Source organism: Parus major, chromosome 2, assembly GCF_001522545.3.
Source record: "Parus major isolate Abel chromosome 2, Parus_major1.1, whole genome shotgun sequence".
Classification (NCBI taxonomy): Eukaryota; Metazoa; Chordata; class Aves; order Passeriformes; family Paridae; genus Parus; species Parus major.
The window spans coordinates 80,104,081-80,129,184 of NC_031769.1; the positions used below are offsets into that span (position 1 = coordinate 80,104,081).

Genomic DNA, 25,104 nt, shown 5'->3' on the forward strand with positions numbered 1-25,104 from the left:
CATAGGATCTTGTTTCTTTTAAGTGACATACAACTAAAATTGCAGCCAACAGTTGTGATGATTAACTTTTGGGCTTTATTCTATGCCCATTTCTATAAAAGCAAGAGGAGCAGTTGGAGAAGTATTGGTGCAAGGCTTAAGGAGCAAAAGAAGTCACACCAGCCAAAAACCAGCTGTGTGTCTCAGGTGAATGAGAAATGCCAGCACTGTGTGTTTGAACAAGTATATTTGTTGTGCTCACTCCAATTCTTATCTGTCTTCTTCCTTTTTAGTTTTTTCTGGTTTTTTTAACCCTAGAAATAGAAATGTTCATAGCAGACATAAAGAATTAAATGTATAAGTTCCTTGAGACTGTTGGAAGTCCATGGATGCAATGATCTCCATAATCCTGAGTCCATTACAGAGGTGATTGTATCTTAGAGGCATAAAGACAGTCTCACCAAGTATAGGAGATCTGAATTATAGAGGGTTTGCAGGTCAAACATAAACACCGTGTGCAGGCAAAAGTTTGCATTAGAGCAGAGTGAGTCTTTTATTCTCCTTTTACCTTAACCACCCACAAGGCTGGGCACCAAGACAGGGTTTACAGTCATGAGATGTATATGGGATCAGATATATGCTTCTGCTAGCCCAGTCTGTTCCGGGGAACTGCAGCTTGGATGAATCCATGTTCTGTGGGGGCAAGGTAGGAAGACAATACTTCAGTCTTGTGGATCTGAGTACAAGACCCACTTGAGTGGGGTTACACAAGGTCAAGCAAGATGCTATTAAAATCAAAGTACAAACCAGATTTTTTCAGTCAAGTCTCCCCACACCCTCCCTTGCAACACAAGCAATCTTTTTAATGATTTCTTGTACAATCTTGATGTGCAAATCTACTGATATGTGTAACAGGACAAACACCCTCCTTCTGGTCATGACAAACCTAAATTTTGGGTTGTGTGCAGTTCCCACAGCACAGAGAGGTAGGACTCATTGTGCATTCAGCACAGCATTCATATTGCACTCATTGGGTCATCTAGGGTACTACTTATTTTCATTCAAAAAAAGACACCCATGGAGTGTGAATCATACTCCAAATATTGATGGCACTGTGGGAGTGTAGACACCTGGCTGACATGAAGACATCAGCATTGTAAATGTCTGAAGTTTGGTGAACTGAGTCCATCTATCACCTACTTAACATAGTCCTCAGATTATGGTCCCTACCCCACAGAGTACTCCTGAGCATCTACATGGTTACTGGGGAACTTGTTTGTCATATACACCAAGAATAAAAATTTCTCTACTGATCTTTTTCTCAAAATTACATTATAATTTTCCTTGAGCTCTTTTGTATCTCTTGTTTGCATACTCCCCACCCTCCAACGTGCACACAAACCCAGACCATGTGTACACACAGAGAAAATGAGTGTGTGTCAGACTGAGGGCTAAGTTAATGTTCCTTGCATACAGTGCCATTGTGGAAATAGGAATGGAAAATTTCAGTGAGCCACCACAGATTCAAGTCTTTCTTGCTTTCAAATGCAAGTCTAATCACAAATAACCTGGAACACTTTTCAACTTGTTGAGAATACTTATGGGTGTGGTTGTAATGTGTTTAATGTGTGTGCTAAGGAGACTTAGTAAGATTTTCAAGCTGCAAGTTTGCCAGGACAGACTCATCTTAATTTGCCTCAAATTTCATTAGTGACATTTATTATAGTCAAGAAGTATACGAATATTCTTCAAGAAAATGCATCAGCAAACACACCACTAATGCTAAATATCTCAGTTATAAATACTGAAGTCTAAAGCCTCTGCAGTGTCTTGAATGTCTGCATCGCACACATCATAGTGTAGTACAGTGTTTGGGTGCATCTTTCCTTCTAAGCTCCTTAGATAATAAACGAAAGGTGGAGTAAAGGCAACTGATGTGGAGCCTGCTGCAGACTGCCTCTCTACATGGTGTGTCCCCACCCCTTCCGTTCAGGATGACTCTTGAGTGAAGCCTCTCCTCCTCAGTTCCCAATCCCAAAATCTGCAGAAGAGTTGAAGAGCACCTGAAAACTGGATGGGCAGCACCAGGAGCAAAACTGTCAGCAAGAACTGACTTTCTTCTGTTTGAGAAATCTAGCTGGTGTCTCACCAAGCAGAAGAAGTGAGCTGGGCTGAAACAGGATCCTGCACTCCAGGTATGTGAGGGCAAACTGGTCCATGCAGACTGAGTTGACAGCAGAAAAGGATAACTACTTTACCTGTGCTGAAAGTGAAAATCTGAAATTGCTAAGCAAGTAGATATAGCTCTTTGAAAAGGCATGAGAGAATCAGTAAAACCTACTCCTTTAAAGAGAGACTATTATTTTGGTTTCAGTAAAAAATTGCACAAAGTATCAAGGGGCAGATAAGATAAAGATAAAGGCTGTCAAATTTAGGAAAGATGAAATATAATTTTGGGTCTTTGCTACAAGCTGTGGTACAGCAATGGTTCTGAGGACACTGATAATTCTGTGTTCATCAAGTAGCAAGTTCATATTTAAGGACTGTAATAATTTTTTTCACTGTTATGGTAATGAATTTCCATTCTTTTCCTGGATTGCTCTACTGAGACTTTAGCATTGAAATTAAATGCTGCTATAGCTTAAAATGTTATCACTTGACCCAGGAAAAAGGCAGAGATGTCACATCTTGGCATTAGTAGTCCAAGGTCCTGCCAAGAAGCACAGCACTTGGAGATCACGTGCTCATACTCAGTTTCTGAGAAGTGGAGATTGTCCTTAGCAGGATCTTTGCCTCTGTTTAACCTCATAGTTTTAAAAGATATTTTTAACCTCACTTTCCAAGCGGAGATTTGTTTTTTCCTGATGAAAATTAAGCAGAATATAACTGTGTGATTTGTTGCTCCTAGAAATGCAGTAGTTCGGGTCTATCCTACCACCTTTGGTGAAACCCATCTTTGAGGTGCGTAAATAACTCTCCTCAGTTTTTATGTTACTTGCACTAAAACAATGATATCAATACACTCAAGGAACACCACGACCACTGGAGGGAAGGACAAGCTCTTAGAAGCATCTTACTGCTCTTTCTCTTAAGTAGCAGTGACACAAGATTCATGAATACCTGTGGTTTTCCCCATTAGCAACAGTAACTTTTCCCCCTGTTCCCACCAGGCCCTGTATCTCATTTGTGTGGCAGCACAGTGATGAGGAGCAGGGCATAAAGGTGAGATGCTGCCTCCTTGGAACTGTGCCATGGGGAAAGCAGGAAAAGGAAAAGTGTAATGGCTGAAATTGGTGGGAAGAGGGAATGAGGTGAGACTGGAAAAGTAGGAAATATCCTGGCATGTTGCTTTGCCACACCACATTGCGTGGGACAAAGCAGGCAGGAGCAAATAAAGCTTCTGACTGAACAGGATCCCATCAAACTTCTAAGCAGTTCAGGTGTGGCTGACTATTAATGTTCTCCACTGCCTGGTGCCTGGAAAGGAGCCAGCTGGCTGCATCTCAGTCAGCACAGGCCAAAGAAATGGTTTCTGGGAAGCAACCAGTGGATAGGGAGTAGGCTGGTTCACAACTATTGCATAGGTTAATGCCTCCTAAATAACAGTTCCTTGAAGGGGGCACCATAGGTTGTGCCTTTCTGAACAAAATACCACAGTGGAGTAAGACTGTGACTGCCACCTCAGAAGGCAGCAGTCTCAGCTATCTTTATGAGTGCCTGTGGTTTCTTCAGGCAGTCTCCTCTACTTCAACAAGCTCATTCATCTTAGGTTATCAAGAAGAGAGGTAGGAAGCATTTTTGTATGAACAGACCTCTCTCAAGCACTTTCAGTCATTTCAAGCATGGGGGGCTTAAACTAGGAGGCAATCTCTCATGTGTGTCACACCTTCCACTTTCATATAATGCCAAAACAATGGAGGTCTTAATCCTGAAGGTCAGGCTACTTCATGCTTCCTAGAACCAAGCCTGACAGATGTTGAGAAAGGTGGGATGAAAATTAATAAACGTAATCAATTCTAAGTTATCAGCACAGGGGATTACTGATGATGAGAGATCATCCATCTCATGGATTTATCTGAATGAACTTGATTAGTAAAGCTATGTCTGCACAGTTCCTGTATGTCTACACCACTATCAGCTAGGGTTATGGTGGTAATCAAGTGTACTTGCTCAAACTGAGTACTGGCCCTGCCAGATCTGGGTGACAGCAGCCCCAGGGTTGGGAGAGGATGGAAAAGAACAGTGTCTCTGCACTATGCATTGTGGAGGTCGATTATCTTGGGTATAAAGAAGTCTAAATGCATATAAAATATTGATTCTTTTCTTGAGTCAGAGTGAATCATGCAAATTGGGAAGTGTTGTGTAGGGCATAAGCAAGCAGTGAGTCTTTGTGGTATCAACTCTCTATTCTTTAGTCTGTCTGTACCATGGTTCCAAATGTGTCCATATTGCCTTGGCAAAACTTCCCATTACTCTGTGAAATGTAGCCCTCTGCTGCTCTAGTTAATGGAGGGCTGAGGATGGCATGTATTTTTATGAGAATTTCCTGCTCTTCCACGAAGATTAGATAATTTTATGAAGTACATGTGACAATGCAAACTAAAAAAATAGTTTGATGTAGAAATGATGGAGACAGTCATAGTGTATGTGCCTGTGTACTGCATGTTGAAGGACAGTTTCAAAGTCAGATGACTAGGAAATGCTGCTACTATCACTGTCCCTTCAGACTTAATTGGATTCCTTGTATAGATGCATTGTAACACCACTTTTAATTAGAGGATCATAATCTACTTTTTGCACAGAGTCCATTCCAAGCTCCTGACACAGAGAGTCAGAACAACTTTTGACATTAATCTGTCTAGCACATCTACTGGTTCATTGTCTCTAATTACTACCTTTGGAGAACCATATACTCTCAAATATTCAGAATGAGGCTTGCACATAAACTCATTTTCTTGCAATCCCTTTCAAGGTGTCTTGGTTCTAGAAGACAGGTGTCTGCCAGGGAGAGCAGGAGCCTCCCTTGGGATGAAAGAATGTAGACCCTCTCCCTCCGAATTATTATAAATTTGAAATCAAGGGGATCTCAGGCAGAGATCTGGGGATAGGAATAACAGTTCTTTACTAGTATAACCAGGCAAACAAACAAATAATAACTACAGCAATAACAAGAACACAGAACCAGGGACCCCGGGACAGCTTTCTTGGCTGAGATGGGATGGAGGAGAGGTTTTGTTTCAACATACCCCCTCGGGCAGTCAGTCCCGGTGCTCCTGCAGGGCTCCGAGGAGCAGTCGGCTGGAAACAGCAGGGATGAGCTGAGATCCTGGGCCGGTGGCTGAGGTGTATCAGCAGCTCCGCGGCGGTGCCTGGCACTGTCACACGTCCCGGCAGGACAGGGGGTGCGAGGCCGCCAACAAAGAGGGGAGAAGGAGAAGAAGCAGCCGCTCCGTCTGGGTGATGGCGAAATTCCCTTCTCTCCACCGCAGCAGCTCCGCGACCCAGCACACGAACGTCCTTCCCAGAAGCCGAAGAAAGCCAGCTAAAAAACTGTCCCCACCCTCTTTTTCTGCTCCCTTTCCCCCCCCTCCCCCGGGCCCGGCCACTCTTTGTCCGCTGTGAGCACCCTTAAGTACCGGTAGTTAGGTTGTCCCAGCACATAATGGGTAAAAAATTCCCCGGGCAGGTCAGAAGACAAAACAAAACAAAAAAAAAGGACACCTAACCCTCAACACAAGGGCATAGGGGCACATGACATTGGAATCTAGTTTATAAATTTATATTGCAGCTCTTCATTAAATGTGCCCAGTACTTCTGCTCTCAGAAGAGCTGCGATTCTGCTACAGAAAGCACAAATGGGCTATCAGGCACTAGCACCGAGAGAAGCACTGAACACTACACTTCAATGCAGCAATTGAGTGCTGTGTTCCTTGCAAATTGTTCAGAGAAACCAACACAGGATTCCCCATGAAGACGTGTTATTGCTCCATGCCTCAGAAGAGAGTGACATCAGAAGCCATAGTGCTTCACACCAGTGCTGACAGAACCACATGGCAGCAAAACAAATGTGACATGAGTGTCAAGACCTACATATGCAGGTTGTTTGTAATTTGAAAACTTTGATTTTGGTATTTCTCTTTATTCTCAGCTAAACGACATTATAGACAAAGAGGGATTCTGCACTGAAACATTGCTTTTGCTTTTTTCTACTTTCTCTTTTCATACAAGGATGTCAATGTTATTTACAGTTTTTCAACTACTTTTGGAAGACCATATTTGCCTTTTTGCCCTAAATAATTTTTGTTAACAAATTATTTTTATATTCTTGCTATCTTTTACTTCTTCTCTTTTTATTTTATTTTTTATTAGGTTTTCAAATGGCTGATCCTTTTCTATATAATACTGGTGAAAGGTCTCACTATGGGTGCCTTGGACATGAAGTACAAATTGAGTACCTTAAGGCATATATTTGTAGACCATCTTTTTCCACGGACAAAGCTGTGATTGTGGTCCATGATGTATTCGGATGGCGGTTCCCAGATATTAGATACATAGTCGATTTGATGGCAGCTCATGGATATATGTAAGCAACTTTCTTCCCTATCTTCCCCTTAAATGCACTGATAGATCACCAGGCCCAAAACTAGGCATGGCATATAATGTTTTCAAAACACATAAGACAACCATACCATTTCAGTCTGAGCAAATAAAAGAGAAAATGGACACAATATATCCATGGAGGCACCAAAGCTACTAAAACTGACCCAGGAAAAATGGGCCTGACCTGAGCACAAAGGCACAAGGAGTTTTGAAGTGCCTGTGTTTGTGTTTATGAAGCAGTGTGGGTGATCTAAAGAGAAGCAGTGGTATCTATTTTAAGTTGAATAAGCTTTGCAGAACCAAACTTTTTTGAACACTTTCTTTAGCTCGTAACAGTAAAGAGGTATATATGTGTTTATATAGAATCAGGAGGTTTGTTTAATCCCATTATTTTTTGTATTGTAAATCAGGAAATAATGGACATTTATTTGTAGGGTTTTGTTTGTTTGTTTGTTTGTTTGTTTGTTTTCCATACAAAGACAAACTTTTAACTAGTTGATTTCCAGAATAGGATGAGTAAAACATGATCATGTGGATGTGTACTCTGGACTAGAAGATATTAGGAGACATTTAGACATCCACAAATTCAATGAAAATTGACTGAATTCCATATCTCACGCAGAACTATCTGCCCGGACTTCTTCAAGGGGACAGAACCCTGGAAATCTACTGACCATTGGGCTGACTTTCCTGACTGGATGAAAAATCATGATCCTATGAAAGCAGACAAGTAAGATATGTATTTGTACTCGAACTTTAAAAAGCACCCAGCAAACAAGGAGAATCTATATGAAATGTTAGAAGTGGCACCTCACAGCAGGGCAAGCTGGTTGCACAACCACAGTTTCTTATTCTGGGTGATTCTTCTGTGGTCCTGGGCATTGTCTTGGATGGGATTTGAAAAGGATCATCTCCTCTGTCCATCACTCTGCTTATTGTCCCTATCTTGTTTTCCTGAGCCCTTTTCTGACTATGTTATACTGGCCACACAGGCTCACGGTGTTTCATAGGCTATGAAATACCCAACACTCTCACCCACAAGTGCTGATTCTGTGCCCAGTTCCTCAAGATAAAGTGGAAAATTCTTCTACAACTGCAAATGTTATCTGCCAATTGTCACATGCCCATCCTGCTTTCTGCCTTGCAGATTATGATAGGTACTGATGAGATTGTTCTGAGCATTACAACATAAAAATTTGCTAGACTGACCAAAACCTAAGATACATCTGATCAACTGCACTATTTTTTCAGTGTGAAATAGAGGGATCATTATCTGTATAACCTAATAATGCCTGTAACAGGGCTTCCCTGAATTATGGGAGGCACTGCTATTTCTTCAGCATCTCTCACCACAGCTCAAAATGATGATGATAATTCAGATGATAATGAAGCAATGATACCCTATTATTCAGTTACCATCCTGCAAGCCACAAATATTCTTCTGACTCTGTCCAGAAATTCAACAGACACAGTCTATCTTCAGTGTCTCTCAGCACACTTTTTGACCTATGATTCCAGAGCCTGTGACCAAATTTTTTGAAAAGACAAATGACTAACAACTATAAATAATCCTACTCCACAAAGGAGCAGATATGTGAGCAGTGTCTTAAAAAATTAAGATCTCAGGACATGCCTTTGCTCTCTTCTGAGGTATCACTTGTAGGTGAACATTCCAGTTCAGATCTATTGCTGTTTCAGAGAACATGAAACCAAACATACACATGACTTTCAGACAAACCAAATCTGAGAGAGCACGGCCACAGGCCTAGGGCACAATGTCCTCTCATGTCACTCTCATACTGGGTTTTTCTTGATCAGCCTAACCACACCTGAATGACCATAGAACTCTACTGAATGTTTAAAAATCTAGTTAATAGTTTATGAACTCTGCATTTAAACTTAATTTAAAACTGTAGGTAATGAAGAAGATAAAATTGAGACCTCAGAAGTCAGCAGTCTAAAAAAAATTTACTTGTTCACACCTACAATAAAAATATTTTTCATGTTTTTATTCATTGCACCTCATGCCAAAGTTATTTTTTTTAACATTTAAACATAGTTATTGACAATGTAATTTGAGTAATTGCTACTTTAGCTTAACATTCTTGCATGTGGGCTCTCTAAGATATTTTGGTATTAACTCATGTAACAGGAATGACATAGGAAAAATCTTTATCTAAATAAGTGAACTCTGTAGAGATAGTACAGTGAAGCTTATCTATTCCTACAGTCCATAATGCAAGATGTTGTTCTACTTGCAGATATGTCTTGTCTTTAGTTGTCCTAGACAAAGTGATTCAAATAAAAATTTACTAATTTTGAAAATAAAGGAGCAGGTGACAATTCAGGTAAGTATTTAAGTGCCTACACATGTACTTGTGTAGGACCAGAGATATTAACTCTCATTTAATAGTAGAAGCCACTGCTCTAGCCTGAAATGTGATTTTTAAAGAAATCACTGTTTTAAATTATTGAAGGTGCAGACACGGAAAAAATACCATGTATGTATACCATTGAATTGTCAAGTATTGGTTCTGCAATAGATTCCTTAGTTTACTTTTCTTTATATATCTTAGGGAAGCTGATGTTGTCTTGAAGTATCTAAAGGAGCAATGCGGTGCAAAGAAGATTGGTATCGTTGGGTTTTCCTGGGGTGGAATGGCAGTACATCACTTGATGCTGAAAAATCCTCAATTAACCGCTGGGGTGTCCCTCTATGGTAGTGTAGAACATACGTGAAAACTTATATGGGTTCACATGACTATGCATAGTTTGTAATAGTACTTATCATTTGCAACAATTTCTATAAATACTCAACTCAAAGGTGAGTTTCAGATTTTAATTATAGTTATTTCAGCAATAGGCTATATTGATATAAAAATATTAAGGATACTTTAAACAAAAAAAAATTGTTCCTTGTTTAGGAGAGCAGGGAAATATGCTTTCCAAATGCTTATTCTCCATCCAAGTACCCACTCTCCTGATCTAAGTAATGTACCTAATAAGTAAACTTAAATAGAAATGTTCTCTTTTAATTTGTCATTTATCTTGTAGGAACGCTAACCTCACTAATCAACTCAATGTTTCTCAAAACATTATAGGAATAGTTAGAGACTCTGAAGAAAGATACAGTTTACTAAATCCCACATTTTTCATTTTTGGTGAGAAAGACCACACTATTTCTTTGGATCAGGTAAGTTGTTGTTCTGGAAAGATTTCTTTTTCCATAGTTCATTTATCCTACACAGAAATCCTTGTTAGAAACAATTTTCATACATAAAAAATTAGACAGGTTGAATGGTTCTGTTTATATTTCAACTTCCCTCCTATCTTATTTAGGTTATTCAAAGCTTCTTTTATGAGGTAAGAAATACAGTAAAGAGCAGTCATCAGTCTCTGAGTGGCTAGATAAGCAGCATGTGAAATTGGGCAGGGATATCAAACTTGGTAGAAGCCAAGCATCTCAAAAACTTGCATACTACTGCTATGGGTGAGAAATCAGGTAGCTAAACCACTGAATTTGGACACTGAATGGAGAAAAAGAGTAGTATCAGTTTAGTAACTGAACTTTCTAGTAATGGGGATCAATGACTAACTGCTTTTGCTACAAGAAAACAAAATTAACTGTGTCAAAGGAGTGCGCATGAATTTTTGCTGAGACAACAACTTGCAGACTCAAATGTTTTGCCATCTATGTTCTGACATAACCCCTACTGGAAGCGTATATGAGAGACTGGATAAATATATGGGTAGGAAACTGGTGCCCTCTTCTGTGCATAAATTCTTTTTCTTCAGTGACAAGGATAACGTACCACCTCTAGCACAGTTTGGTTTTTTAGGGTAAGGTCTGACTGGAGAACTGACAGTGTGCTCTGGGAATGCAGAAGTCATTCAATGTTTACTTCTAACTGCATGTTAATCTATACCACATAAGTGTCTCCTTTGCAGAGGAAAACAAATCCTTCACTCCCTGTCCTTATTTTATGGTGAGTCCTTCTCCCAGGGGCACAATTTTGGTAAAGGCATTTTTTCTGTTGTGTTACACATTGAAACCACACCTTTTCTCCTGAAGCTTTCTTTCTGTGCAGATTGTATAAGTAAAAATTCCTGCATTAAAAAAAAAAAAAAAAATCCAATCCTCAAATACATAGTTTACTGAAATAAAGGGCTCCATATAAAAAACCAACAAACTAAAAGATAAAAAAAATCCATGAAATAAATTACAATATTCTCTCTAATCTGCACAACTGGGTAGAAGTAAGCTTGTGGGGCTAAATAAGTGTTCATTCTTCTATTTTCTGACTTCTAATGGAAATAAGCACAAACTGTGCCAGCAGATGTATATGGGCACATAAACACATACATAGTACTATGTATGTATAGCAATCACCAAAACACTGTGCAAGAGCAATGTCTTTTTATTGTTCAGTAAACTGAAAGAAAAAAGCCCTCCACGTTTTCTTAAAATCTGTTACTATACCTATCAAAATGTTTTGGACTGATGGATATTAAGATTTATGGAATATGTTCTCTCAAGATCAGAGCTTCAAGTATAGGTTACAAGCCTGAGAGTCTGAGCAGAAACACACCTATTCCTTTACGGCAATGAGATTTACCAAACCATCTTTGTTGCAACTGTTGAAGTTCTTAGACTCACCCATACTTTAAAAAAAAAGTTTCAGTCTTACACCCAAAGAGGCATTTTCTCTATGAGAAAGAGCAAATTTGGAAAACCTCAAAAACCTCATAATGTAATGGAAAAATTGTTTTGTTTTTTTTTTATAACAGATCTTCTTATTGGAGGACAAGCTGAAACAGTATTGTAAAGTTCCATATAAAATTAAAGTTTATCCTGGACAAGTTCATGGGTTTGCACAACTGAAGCCAGAAGATATGAAACCTGATGATAAACCTTATATTGAAGAAGCTAGAAGGGATATGATTGATTGGATCAAAATGTTTGTTTGACAATCGAAGAAAGAAATGTTAGACTTCAAGATCAGTGACTGATTTAATTTGAGAGAAGAAAACAGTCAAGGGAAAAATATCTCGTTTTGAAAGTTGTCATAAAATAAAATAGGAACATTTTAATTTATAGTTTTAAAATTTTTTGACAATATTTATGGAAGATTGTGACATGGAAGTCAGACTAAAGGATAATTAGGCATTAAAAAGTTTTCTTGCTTTTTATTTGCTTCATTATTTTACATTATGACTTTGTTAGTCATGATAGTGTTTATCCATTTTTCTTTGCTAGTAAGCATGATTTCATCATGACTTGAGTAATTTCAAGCTTTATTTTGGTATGATGATGGGTGGTCGTAAGTATTCATATGGAAGTACCCTGGGTTTGCATGCAGACATTTTCTTTTATTATCTACAAAGTATTTTTCTCAGTTGTACTGGGCAGAATTTCCCATGCATGAAACAAACACTTGACTATACTAAGGATTTAGGAAGAAATGATGTTGTTAAGTGACACCCTCCAGGTATTCCCTTGGCAATATTGAGAAGGGTATGGCTAGTATTCCTTCATCTACATCAAGGAAAAGCATAAACAATCCCTCCCATGGAAGTAACCCGGACACAAACACTGCATAAATAGTGGGTTTGATGTCATGGCGAAATTGTGCTGATCAGGCACAGGGTTCATGCAATCCTGATTACAGTTTTTGCTTCACATGATATCCTTGTTCCTCTCTCAAGTTCTTCCCCTTTATCACTCTTATATCCTCTCAACAACATAACTTAAAAACAAAAATGAGCATCCCCATGTACACCCTGCCTTTGTGTATTTTTTGAATTTCATTGCCTTGGTAATGACTTGGCAATTAGTCATTTTACTCAGAGATTCTCTAAGGAACCCATTGCTCTTTTTACTTTCTACATCTGTCAGTTTCTCACCTTGCCACCTTTTTAATGTTCCCATAAGTTAAGTCTAGCTAGCTACATTAATATGATTTTCCCTTTGATATCAGACATTCTGGCAGTTTCACACATTGTTATCCTATCAGTGTGACTATATGATTATAGCATGTTGGTTGTCCACAGACCTCAACAGACTGAGTGTGTTAAACAGTTCTTGCTCCATGAGCCTCTTGAAAGGGCTTACACTTTTTTATGTACTCTGAGCTAGATGCATGGGAGAAATACCAACCAGATATTGTCAAGAGGCCAAAAAGAAAAAACAAATCTTCACCAGCAACTAAAAAAAATCAGAGAACTATGGCAAAATGTTTAGAGCAGCATTCTATCAACATAAAATGTCTCACAAAGTGTTAACCTTGTCTATTCAACTTATCAAACTTCAAACCCACCTAATTTTAAATTATTCAAAACTCCAAGAAGAGGGAATTAGAAGAAAGAGACAAAGAAAAAATATAGAAAAGATATACTGTTCCTAGTTCCATCAGTGTTCAGTCTCTCATGGGTGTATGCCCATCTGTATTAATGCATTTAAATATTTTAGAGTCGTTATTCAATATATCAGTAGCTGGTCCTGTTTAATTACAGGAAAGGTGCCATTTCTGTGTGTGAGATCCTGATTTTTAATAATTACTCCTTCTAATATGAGCAGGAGTTCCTCTAGCACTCTATTGCTTGCAAAACAGCTGACATTTCAGTACACTTTTCCTTGCACCTCTGTTACCCAGACACCCAGACACACTCTGATACATATGCAATCATTTTGATTAGATGTATAAAGACATATCACCACTGTGCCATAAGAAATCTGGAGAACCTCACCTCTTTATGGAATACAAACCTGACAGGGAAAGCACAGATCAGGCAGCAGTTGCCTTCCCTTGCCTTGCCAGAGAACTGTCTCTTAAGACTATTTGCTGCCTTCATCTCTGGTGAAGATGGTGAGCCATCTCTGGGCAATTGTGAGCCACAGTGATAAAATTATATTGTGAGACCACTTTGGATGGAAAATATTTATATCCATGAACTTTAACTAGCAGAGGATTCTGTGTTGCTTATTTCCCAAGTCTAAGGTTCTACTTTACAGTCAATGAGTTTTCAAGTGGAAGAAGAGAGTAGGATTTGTGTATGTGTGTGTGTGTGTGTAGGGGCGTTTTCAGGTATGTGAGCATAGCCATTTTTCTTTTCAGTTGTATTGGGGACCTTGGAATCCATGACACATATGGTTATCTCTTAAACTCAAGTCTATCTCTTAAACAGGACTAACAAAATTACACAACCAAGGTCACTTCTGAACATTAAAATGTGCACTAAGGTACAGTACAATACCTTTATCATCAGTGTGACTTGCTGCTATTTGCTGTCCAAAAAATGCTGAAACTGAGACTCTTTTGTTCTTCCGGTACTGGTAAATAAGTCTGGTCTATTGGTTTGTTCTGCATGACAAAGAGTTAGGACTGAAAACATTGTTAATTTATGTAATACTTGCATTTCGAAAGTCCATAGTCATGCAGGGGATTGTTAGATTGGTCTTCTTTTAGATCTTTTAGATCACTACAGTCAAGTACTTAAGCTTTTTCTTTTTAATTCTGAGGAACAGCATAGAAAACAGATGCACAAATTTTCCAGACAAATTAGGAACGTAATGTTTTCCAAAAGCAAAGGGGGAAATGAATGTGCCCAAGATGACTGAAAGATGTGTGCATGCAGTCATGCCTAGATCACAGTCCTAGGAATAAGCAGGCTTAATTTGCTGCAAAAAGGACATACTGAAATGCTCCTGACTTGCTCTGGGAAGATGGTGGCTGGGAGTGTGTTGACACAAATGAATAATTTACTAGACCTAGCCACTGGCTGCCTTCCTGGTTCTCAGGAATGAAGGAAGGCATCAGAAGCAGGTTATGGGCCAAAATAACTTTAGGGCCACAAAGATGATAAGAGGGCTGGAGCACCTTTCCAGTGGAGACAGAGTGAGAGAGTTGGTGTGTTTTGGCCTGGAGTTCAGCAGGAGTGGGGCAAGACTGGGGACTGGGAGTAGCTTGACTGCGGGCTGTGTCTGTCTTCACCCTCCAAGGGTGCAGTGAAGAAAGTTGTGTCAGGAGGGCATAGGGGAAGGTGAAGAGGCAGTAGGCATTAGGGGAGCTATGGAGCTCTGAGATGTTTCACAGCTTCTCTGGGACAACCTGCCAAAAGAAGTGACAGAATCTCCCTCTTTGGAGAGTTTCAAGACCTTCAGGGTGAGTGAAACTTTGAGTGGTATGGTCTCATCCTGGCCCATGGGAAATTGGACAAGGTGAGTTCCAAGGGCACCATCAACCTCCAACATCCTTTGATCCCCAAAGTACTCATGATGACCTGACCTGTTGCTTTCAGTACAAGTCTGTTACCCATGTCCCCGGAGAATTGTACCAGCTGTATCTTGTGTGGCCAAACATTGAGGCCCCAGTCCCACTACGTTTCCATGTGTGCCAAGGAGAGCTCCAGGCCCTTGGTACCACACCTGTGCCTACCTAACTTCAGAAAAATTATCCAAGTGTCATGGCTTTGTGAAGGCAGTGTCATACATGATGTCATTTTTGTAGGAGACAAGGGACAAGCATGATGAAGGTCTTGGAAATAGGAATTTGAGGGAGCTGTGAAAGCAGTGTCTGCTGTAGCTTGTCCTGAAGTGAAAAATGCTGGATGCATCATTGTTGGAGTCTGAAACAGAGTGTGTGCCCTTGTCTCTGATGCCTGGCTCTGAGATCCAGGAGAACACTGGATATAAATTTCATATAACATGAAATTTATGAGCATGTTTTCATGGTGCTACATGAAAACAACTGTTAAAGTTAGATAGAAAAGCTAAAAGTATAAGTGTGTAGATTAGAGAGTTTTCTTAAGTCACTGGGTGAAAAAGTTAGTTTACAGTTTAAAATAGTTTAGAAAGCAGAAGACAAGATGGAGGATTTAGAATGTTGTTACTTTTCCTTCTTTCTTCTTCATGTTCTCCTTCTAGAGGTTTTCGGTTAATAATAAGTGATTGGATAGAAAATGTCGCAGTTCAGCACACAGGTCATTGGGTCATTAAGAAAAATAATATATGTGTCTATAGTTAATTGGATAACAATAAGTATAAAGATAAAATAACTGTGTAGTTCAGGAACATTTTGTATCATCAGAACAAAATGAACCAGGTTGTGGTGAATTAAACTTGTGCAGAAAGCCTGGAGAGACCTGCCAAGTTTTGTGATATCATCCGAATAAACGCGAGAAACAAGATCCTAACAGGCTTTGGAGTTTTTGTCCTGACCCAGAGAACTGAGGTAAGTGGGAGTCCCCGTGAGGGAGTATCCCCAAGGAGCTCAGCTCAGAGGAGACTGAGAAATCCAGGAGTGAAGAGAAGTGCAGAAGAACCACAGCAGCAGAATCAAAAGAAAAAAGAAATAGAATTTTAAAAAGTTATACATTATTGGTGTTAAAACCTGTTTGAAGTGGGATAGAAACATGCATTGCATGTGCAACAGCTTTTTCCTGTCTGTTTTCCCAAATACTAGGCTCCCAAATATTCTTAAAATAAGCATTCAGTGGGGAACCTCTTTAGGTGATGCTTGTCCCTATGATCCAGGTGTTGTGGGTGTGGGATAGTGTGTGTGGGATTCAGGTGCACGTTGTGTAAAGAGATTTTACAGGAGAGATGTGAAAGGCTGCTTGTATTTTTCTCCAAAGGCACTAAGCCACAGGTCATCAGGGCTGGCACAGAGTGTTTTCAGCCATTCTGGGTATCCAGGTTCTCCTGCTGCTCACAGCATGTGGATACATGTGCCATTGCCTCTGGGGTGCCTGAGAAATTGTTCCTGGGGTTGGTTAGTTGACCTCGCTGGTGGTAGATACCCTGACCTCATCTCTGCTCAACTTTCTCTTTTCTCACTCCCATTCTTCAGTGAGCAGGTAAGGAGTTTGCAAGTAGTACGTAAAAGTGCCCTTCAGATCTTTCTTTGAAAGCTGTATTGAGGCAGGATGCCTCATTACTCATGCTACAGCAAGAAAAAGATGGTTTGACTTGAGAGAAGGAAGTTTTTGCACTTCTCAGCCCAGACATAACTGCAGTTTAGGCAAGATCAGCTGCAGTTGGTTATCACAGCTTGCTTTCAGCACTGCATTAACAGCACCATGGTTAACAACTTCACAGCCAGACCATACTCGCTCAGGGAATTGTCCACAAGATGGGGCCCCTTTCCTTGACAGCCATGAAGAAGATTTTTAGGGGCTTTGGCTCTAATTACAGTAATCAACACTCTGAATGGTCCCTTTCAAATCCTACAGTAGAAGTACACCAGTGTCAGAGGAAACCTTGCTTCCTAGTAAGTGGAAGCTGTAGCAAGCTGTTGGAGAGGATGAAACAGGAAAACCTTATGAATATGATTGTTTAGCAAAAGATTCTAAAAATATGAAACCTAGAATCGAAATAGAAATGAAAGTTAGCTTTGAGTCATAGGATACTGAGCGCTAGTTACTACATAACCAAAGAACAATAGCCTAGCCAGCTAAAGGAGAATCCCTGTTGATGAAACAATGTCCTTCTGCTGATAGAGAATCCAAAGGTCAAAAGCAGCAAGAGAAGAATTTGTAAAGCTTTTAGAGTTTGAAATGTAACACTGTATGGTAATGTAATAGTTCTTATAGGCTATATGTAAGTTCTTTAGAATGTGTGTCATAGTGGTTGGTTACTGGGAATTAGAATATTCGCTATAGAAAAGGATATAATGTATTGTAACAAGAACTTTGGGCTCTTACTCTTTCTTACTCTTACTCTCTTAATTCTTATTCCCTTATCTTTACCCTTAACTCTTATTCCCTTATCCCTTCTCCCCTCTTAACTTCCTCTCTTAACCTTAGCTCTTAAGCTCTCTTCCCCCCTCTTTTAACTCTTACTCCCTTCTACTTTCTCTCTCCCCTACTTTCTCTCCACTCTCCCTCTCTCCCTCCCTGATCATCTGTACTCCGTGGCTGGTGGTGGAAACGGGTCTTTTAGTCCCTCTACCCAAATAATAAATTACTTATACCTGAACAGCTTGACCCTGGAGAAGTCTCTCACCGCGTGTGTTTTGTACATCTAGAGCAAGCAAAGCTGTTGAATGCTGTTGTCTCTGCATGCAGCAAGGGACCAGCCTGTTGGGTTGTGATAAAAGGTGGAATGTTACCTGCTCATTTGGAGTCTGTAGTTATTCAGAGAAAACACTGGTTGTCATTTAGCATCATCACACCCTGTGTTTTATTTTGCACTATTTATCAGTTTATCTCCTATATGTAGCAAAATCAAATCACCTTGGGATATCATAAGAGCTTGATAAGCCAATAAGTTGGAAGAAGCATGATTTGAATTTTAACCCAAGAGTTTTCTCTTTATGCTTGCTCATCATAAGTCATATCTTTCTTTTTCCAATATAAGCAAGTAAAAGTAGAGTTACACTAAGCTGCTTAAAGGAATTTTTACTGTGGCAAATAGTATTAGTTCCAAAATGCTGAGTTAATCTCCTTGCAATTCTCTGTTAAACTTAATTGGCCAAATAATGCAAAATCACTTTAAAATTCCTCAGCAAACTAAAACTCAATTGAGAGGGGCAGCCCAAATATTTATTTCTGAAAAAGTAGTATTCAAAGAATAGCAGCTAGTAAATCTGAATTTCTGCCATCAAAGCGTCACCAGTGTTCACTAAAGATAGGAGAAGCCTCTACTACAGAATTAAGTATTCTGGAAACAGATTTGTGTCTGGCACTCCTAGGGTGCATAAGAAAATGGGGACTAGCCACCTTGATGACTGTACAAGATGCTGTACAAGGACTGATGAGCAATGGACAGCATAAATAGATGAATGAAGGAGAAGGCAGAGAAGCATTTCAAACTAGTGCAGTTTGGAGTCTTGCTACCTATTTCTGTGCTGATGCTATAGCCCCAGACTCACTACTGTGGGAAAGAGAGAGGCACAGATGCTGCTATGCTGTAGCTGCAGTATTAGGAGTTCACAGATCAGACTCTGCCCAAACTGGGTCTTACCCAAATGGTTTTGCTATTTGGTTTTATTTTCTAGATATAGTTTATGTGATAAAGAAAATCTTGAAACTGTTTTTAATACCATTTACTGCATTACAATTATAGCAGAGAAATTGAAGAGAGAGTATTAGAAGTGTATTAGGGGTCTTATTCGGCATCTATTTTAATTATTAAGAAAATCTAGAATGGGATAAATAACTAAGATATATTCCAAACAAAAAACAGTTAAGCATTGAAGAGCGTATTTGATTTTTATTGCCAGCATGCTGCATTTCTCTTTAGTAAGGGGACTAGCCAGACCAAGGAATATTGTTCCAGTATATGCATTTACATGGGAATAAGCCAACAGTTCCATTTTGATCAGTTAAGAGTGACAGCAGAGCAAGGTTAAACAGCTTCTCAAACTAGGGTAGAATAAATTCTCTCTGTGTGATTACCTAATGCCTGTGAAGGCAAAGAGAAGGGATCATCAAATATTAGTTTGGTTTAAAAAGATTCTACAGTGGCCTGTCTCCTGTTGAAAGATACAAGAAACTAAACTGAGCTTGAGGGTTTCTTCTGAGAAGACCTCCTGGATTATAAACTCTATAGAAGCCTTTCTTCATTTGAGGAGAAATGGAGTAGTTTCCAGCTTGTCCTTTAAAATGTATTCCTCTGGAGAAGTTACATATCTGTGCTGTTATATGAGGCTGTTATACGCACAGCACTGGTGTATGTCTCTATTCTTCTGGCAGCTCTCAGTTCAGATTGCACAGTTTATAACTTTGCAAAGAGGTAAATCCCTCTGCTGATTTACCTTCTTCACATTGATTTATTAGCACCTTTAAAGATGCCAGTTGATGATGGGTTCCCTGGGACAGGATTATATGTGACAGGGGGTACAAGAGACCAGCAAAGTGCATGTAAGAAGCAACAGCTTTGGATTGCCTAAAGAGAAAGGGAAAGGGGACACACAGAATGAAAGCTTGAAGGGAACAGTAGTCAGAAAAACAGCATGATGACAGTGGGGTCCCACAGGAGTTACAGAAAGAGGTTACCAGGTGCCAGAGTGTGAGGAGGAACTGTAAGACCAGATGAGAGGAGTGGTTATGAAGCACAGTGTGTGGGGACATCACATGGAAATCTAGTTATGACATGCTGAATTGCTCTAGGCACAAAGCTAGGAGTGGTGGACTGACATAAACCTTTCCTCTGGTCTTAACACACTCATGGGTTCTGCTGACTGACCTGAAATTCATGAATATTTATAGCATAAACATGTAAACAGCCTGTTTACAATAAACACCTGGAAATTCACTTCCAACCTTGCCATACCAAGTGGGTATTATTAGGTGTCTGGAGGGGGCTGAGAAGTGCTGCATGAAGATTGACTCATAATCATAGTTCTTATTGCAGATAACAACTGGTTTTCATTTCTGCATTCCTGCAGATTCCTAGATGGCTGATGAATGAGGCCCTGCCCATGTGATACTGGAGGCAGATTTGACTAAGAGGGTTGTGGGGCAGGAAGTGCAAGTTGAGCACATCAAGGTGTACATTTGAAAACCACCTGCTAGCACAGGCAAATCTGTGATTGTGATTCATGATATATTTGGATTGCAACTCCCAAACACCAGATACATGGCTGATACGCAAACAACTAATGGATACATGTAAGAAATATTTTTTCTCTAAGAAATCCCACTTGTTATGATTTCTAGCCTTACATTAAAATTGTTATATGTGAAAGGAAACTATTACCAGAGCAGTTTGAGCAATATATTTCCATAATACAAACCCAAAGAGGAACAAAGTGGAGCATAGCAGGGTACGGCAGGCTTCCTTCATTCTTTGCTGTTCACAAAAGTGACTGTACAAATAGAATACATAAAATATTGAAAACACTATGCAGTAAAAAGTGATTTTGCTTATTTTCCCAGCAAATTGAGATGGCTTTTAAAAATGTGTTCTGAAACACAAGAATATATTCTGGTTTTGCAAGCCTTTTTAAAATAAAGTAATTAAATCTGAGATATATGATGGGATTTAAAAAAAAAAATCCATTAGCAGAAATATGACTTAATGTCGTATTTTAAATATGATATTGAATGTGCTATGAATGGTTCATACGCACACATGGATATTAAATACAATCTCCTTCCCCTTTCAAAGCTTTCACATTCATTTTCAATGTCTTGCAACAGTTAAATTCCAAAATGCAGAAAAATCTTGCAATAACTGGATATGGTGCAATGTATTCTATTTTCTTTATATATTACAGACATTCATACAGGGTATGAACAGTCATGCAGTTCCAAAAGGCAAATCTCCACATGATTCTGTAGGAGTCTAGTCTGGAGAGATAGTGCCTTTAATGCTTTGAGCCTGTGGAGCATCAGGGAAGCCAGATGCCGGCAGACAGTTGTGGTATGGCTGAGATTTTCTGTGGAGCTGAAAGGAGGAGAAACTGTCTCTGGAGAAAGAAACCCTCTACCTTTATAAGCATTAGGGTTTTCTGATACACTGGAATAATGCAAGGGTCTATAGTCTGTTGTTACCTGTTACCTGCTACCTGTTACTGTCTTTCCTGAGGACTCGATGCTCCCTATTCTTCTTCATGTTTGGAAGTATGTTTGTCCTGTTACCAAATGCAAGTGTTCTCAATGTGACACTGGACGTGTGTCCTTCATTCTCTGCAGGATACTGGCAAATCACTGCTATGACGTGCTGCTTTGTTGGAGCAAGAGTCTGCTCTGCCAAAAGTGCCCACTATCTGATCAATTGGTATTTTTCCATACCTCCTTGCAAATTTTCCTTATGATTCATGCTGTGCCATACTTGTTTTTGGGATATTTTCTTTCCCTCCACCCAAACTTTTAAGAATGCAGTGGTCAAAGGAAGAAGGCTTCAGGAGAACTGAGTGTTTTCAGGCAGCAGTGTCTGAATGAAGAGAAGTTGTATGTGTCCTCCGAGATGCTGCTGAACTGGTGCACCAATGTTTACTGAGAGGAAAATAGAGGGATTTTTTCCTAGTGTAGTATGGAATGAAGAGCTATGGGAGGTCCATTTCAGAGACCGTGTTAAGCCTCACGGCTAGTATTGCCTTATTAGATCAGTTTGAGTGGGAAAACCCGTTCTTCTGCATGAGTTTGGGAAGGCTCACTTTCAAAGCACTTTGTGTTTCTGACGGATTCTTATCAAAGGCTGAACAGTTTTGCCCATACATTTCCAAATATAAATGCTCTGGATGTCATGTTGTTGGTTTGTTTTTTGGGTTTTTTTATAGACATTACAAAAATGATCAGATAAGATGAAGAAAAATAAATGCTTGCAACATAATTCCGTCTGATTTAGGCCAAACTGATACAATCATTTCAGCATGTTCAATAACATCCATGAGGCATATCTGAGGATGCAGAGAACCAAAGACAGTTTTTAAAAGTGAAAGATGATTGCTGTTTCCTAGGGATCCCATTGCTTCCAACTGGGATGGGCTTGGGAGAACACACAGCAGCACCTGATGGTGACCTAATGATGGCAGCCTCCAGAGTCCCTTTGCCATGAGGAATATCTGCTCCACTAGTCAGTGTGCTGTCACAACTCTGCTGCTGGTCGTGAGACACATTTCAGCCAAGGTCATCCTGAGCCAGGGTTTGCATCCTGTGATGCAGAACTCAGTACCGAGTGGACTTACTGAACTTCCCTTTTCCAGTCACCAAATGAGTAAAACACTACTCCTTCCAGTTTCCCATCACTTGTTCTTTGCTGACCTCTGTCCATCAGCCATCTGTTGTTTTGGTTTTTTTCTTAGCTCGTAAGTAAGCCTCACCATGTGCTCTGTAGTGCTCACCATGTGCTCTGTAGTAAGCAACTATTTTATGCTATTATTTGGGTTTACATGAAAACCATCAATGATGGATTTATGTTAAATACTATATGTTGTATGCAAAATAATTTTTTTGTAATCAAGACATAGTTTTACCATCTTTTACAAGATCATGTGTTGCTTTACTGTGTATCATTTCAAGTTATGTACTCAAACACAGGTAAAAACAAGTAAAATACTATGGATAAGAGTATTAATATTTTCCAGATTTGTATCACAAAATGTATTTTGTGATTTAGTTATTGAAAAAAGCAATTATAGGTATATTTAAAAGTTTTCTAATGCTCATGGATGTTTCTGTGGAATAAATAACAATGTTACTTAAAAATATTACTTTCTCAGGAAAAAAGATATTAAAATTATGTCTGGATAGAAATCTTCCATCCAATGAAGGGACAAAAAAAACTCAGTGTGTGATTAATTCAATTTTGATTTTGTCTGTGTGTGCAGAGCCAGCTGCCCAGACTTTTTTCATGAAGAGAAGTTTAGAAGTCTTCTGATGAGTGGTCTGAGTTTGAGGATTGGCTAAAAACCTGAGATAGCAGGAAATTACACAAGCAAAATGTCAGGGAGCTGGATATCACTTTGTTATAAATGTAAAGGCAAATTTAGGTTAAATAAAAAGAGAAATTTATTATAAAACAATTTCAATAAAGAACAAACAACGAGAAAAACCACAATAAAATGGGCAGCGCAGCGCTGGGTGGACAGGGTCTATACCCAAAGGTATAGGTGTTCTCAAATCCACGATCCAGGGTTCTCTGGCCTGGATTTTTATAGGGATTTTGTGTCCTGAGGCCAAATTCCAAGCAGGCACCATTCACCAAAGGTCCTTGATTGTTGGATGAATGGATTTCCTGGCATTGGAGAATAGAGTTAATAGATGTCCAGGCATAGTCTCCTCATATGTAAAGAGGTTCTGAATGTTCCTTGATTTCATTTTGGTTCGGGCCATCAGGATGGAGTGGTTGGATCCGGGTTGGAGCTGATGAATATCTCGGCTGGGCTTTTCCCTTTGTCCAGTCTGATTGCTTCCCCAACAGTGGTCTGCAAGGCCAGGTGTTCAGGTCCAGCGATGAGTATCTCCTCTGAGCTCGTTTCTTTGTCAGCCTGATTGCTTCCCCAACAGTGGTCTGCAGGGCGGGGTGTTTGGGTTTGGCGATGAGTATCTTGTCCGAACTTGTTCCTTTGTCAGCCTGATGGCCCGTGTCCTGCTTATTCTTTTCGGTTGATGGGCGCCGGCTAGGATCTTTATCTGGGTGTCGGCTAGCATTGTTATCTCCTGAATGGGAATTCGCGACTAGATCTGGGGAAGGACTTTTTGGCCACACTGTATTTTCTATTTTATATTATTATTATTATAGCTACAAATATATTTATTTAGACCTTTACGAATTTTTATTCATAAGTTTATCTATTACAACTTTGCTTGTTTGTCTCGGTTTTAGAAGACAGCTGTCTGCTAGGACAGGCTCCTGCCCTCCCTTGCAATGAAAATGTAGACCCCCTCCCTCCGAATTATTATAATTCTGAAACCAAGGGGCTCTCAGGCAGAGAGATCTGGGGATAGAAATAACAGTTCTTTACTAATATTTATAACAAGGCAAACAAACAACAATAACTACAGCGTTAGCAACTAAACAGAACCAGGCACCCCGTGACAGCCTTCTTGGCTGAGACGGCAAGGGATGGAGGAGAGGCTTTGTTTTCACAAACCCCCTAGGGCGGTCAGTCCTGGTGGTCCTGCAGGGCTCTGAGGAACACTCAGCTGGAACAGCAGGGATGAGCTGAAATCCTGGGCCGGTGGCTGAGCTTTATCAGCAGCTCCGTGGCGGTGCCTGGCACTGCCACACGTCCCGGCAGGACAGGGGGTGCAAGGCCACCAACAAAGAGGGAAGGAGTAGAAGAAGCAGCAGCTCTGTCTGGGTGATGGTGAAATTCCCTCCTCTCCACAGCAACAGCTCCAGCAAAGTGTCCTTCTCTGAAGCTGAAGAAGCCCACCAAACTGTCCCTGCCCTCCCCTTTTTCTGCCCCCCCTTTCCCCCCTGGGCCCAGGCGAACTCCTTGTGTTTCTCAAGCACCCACCAAGTACCCGCAGTCAGGTTTTCCCTGCAACTAATGGGTAAAAATTCCACAGGTGAGCCAGAACTAACGGAAAGACACCTACCCCCCCAACACCGCTGCTGTCAGATCCTGCATTTTTTCACCTTGTTTTTGTTTGGTTTGGTTTAGGGTTTCTTTTGTTTTTGTTTTGCATGAGATTGGCTTCAGCTATTTTAACTACACTATCAAAAGTGGCCTTTTGAAATTACTTCCTAGAAGTGGATGGAATCAATGATTTTGCCTTGAAGAGGATTCAAGGACAACACTCTCAGTAGTGGCTTGGTGAAGAATTTTTGTCATCTGTTGAAATATGACAAAAGTTGTTTCCTCTGCCTCAAAAAAGCCCATTTTAAAAGTGCTCACTGACTCAAAAACGCCAAAAACCATAATTTTGATTTGGTGTCTCACTGAGTCTAACAGTCCTTAAGAAGTTGTATGAAAAGAAGAAGGCAGTTTTTGATTGTGCCAGAGAACTTTCCCAGTGAGAGGAATGATGGGTTTGTCTTTACAAACAAGCTGTGGTCAGTTGGTAAGATGTAGCTATCAGTGAGAGACAGAAACAATGGGATGGATTCCAGTAGAAGATCAAAAGAGCACT

The 25,104-nt window shown here is 39.9% G+C and overlaps 1 protein-coding gene across 1 annotated transcript; it reads left to right on the forward strand.

The window, feature by feature from the left end:
• Positions 1-6,356: 6,356 nt before the first annotated feature.
• Positions 6,357-11,739, forward strand: LOC107198182 (carboxymethylenebutenolidase homolog). The gene is made up of 5 exons (XM_033519649.1): positions 6,357-6,562; positions 7,202-7,309; positions 9,156-9,298; positions 9,681-9,772; positions 11,368-11,739. Exons 1-5 carry the CDS (start codon positions 6,357-6,359, stop codon positions 11,545-11,547), a joined length of 729 nt encoding a protein of 242 aa, XP_033375540.1. The 3' UTR covers positions 11,548-11,739.
• Positions 11,740-25,104: the final 13,365 nt, after the last annotated feature.

What these genes read in the sequence shown, in the direction of transcription:
- LOC107198182 (XM_033519649.1), top strand. Translation starts at nt 6,357, where the DNA reads ATGGCTGATCCTTTTCTATATAATACTGGTGAAAGGTCTCACTATGGG. An exon ending in ATGGCAGCTCATGGATATAT is followed by an intron (nt 6,563 to 7,201) that starts GTAAGCAACTTT and finishes TATCTCACGCAG; the next exon opens with AACTATCTGCCCGGACTTCT. An exon ending in CGCTGGGGTGTCCCTCTATG is followed by an intron (nt 9,299 to 9,680) that starts GTAGTGTAGAAC and finishes AAAACATTATAG; the next exon opens with GAATAGTTAGAGACTCTGAA.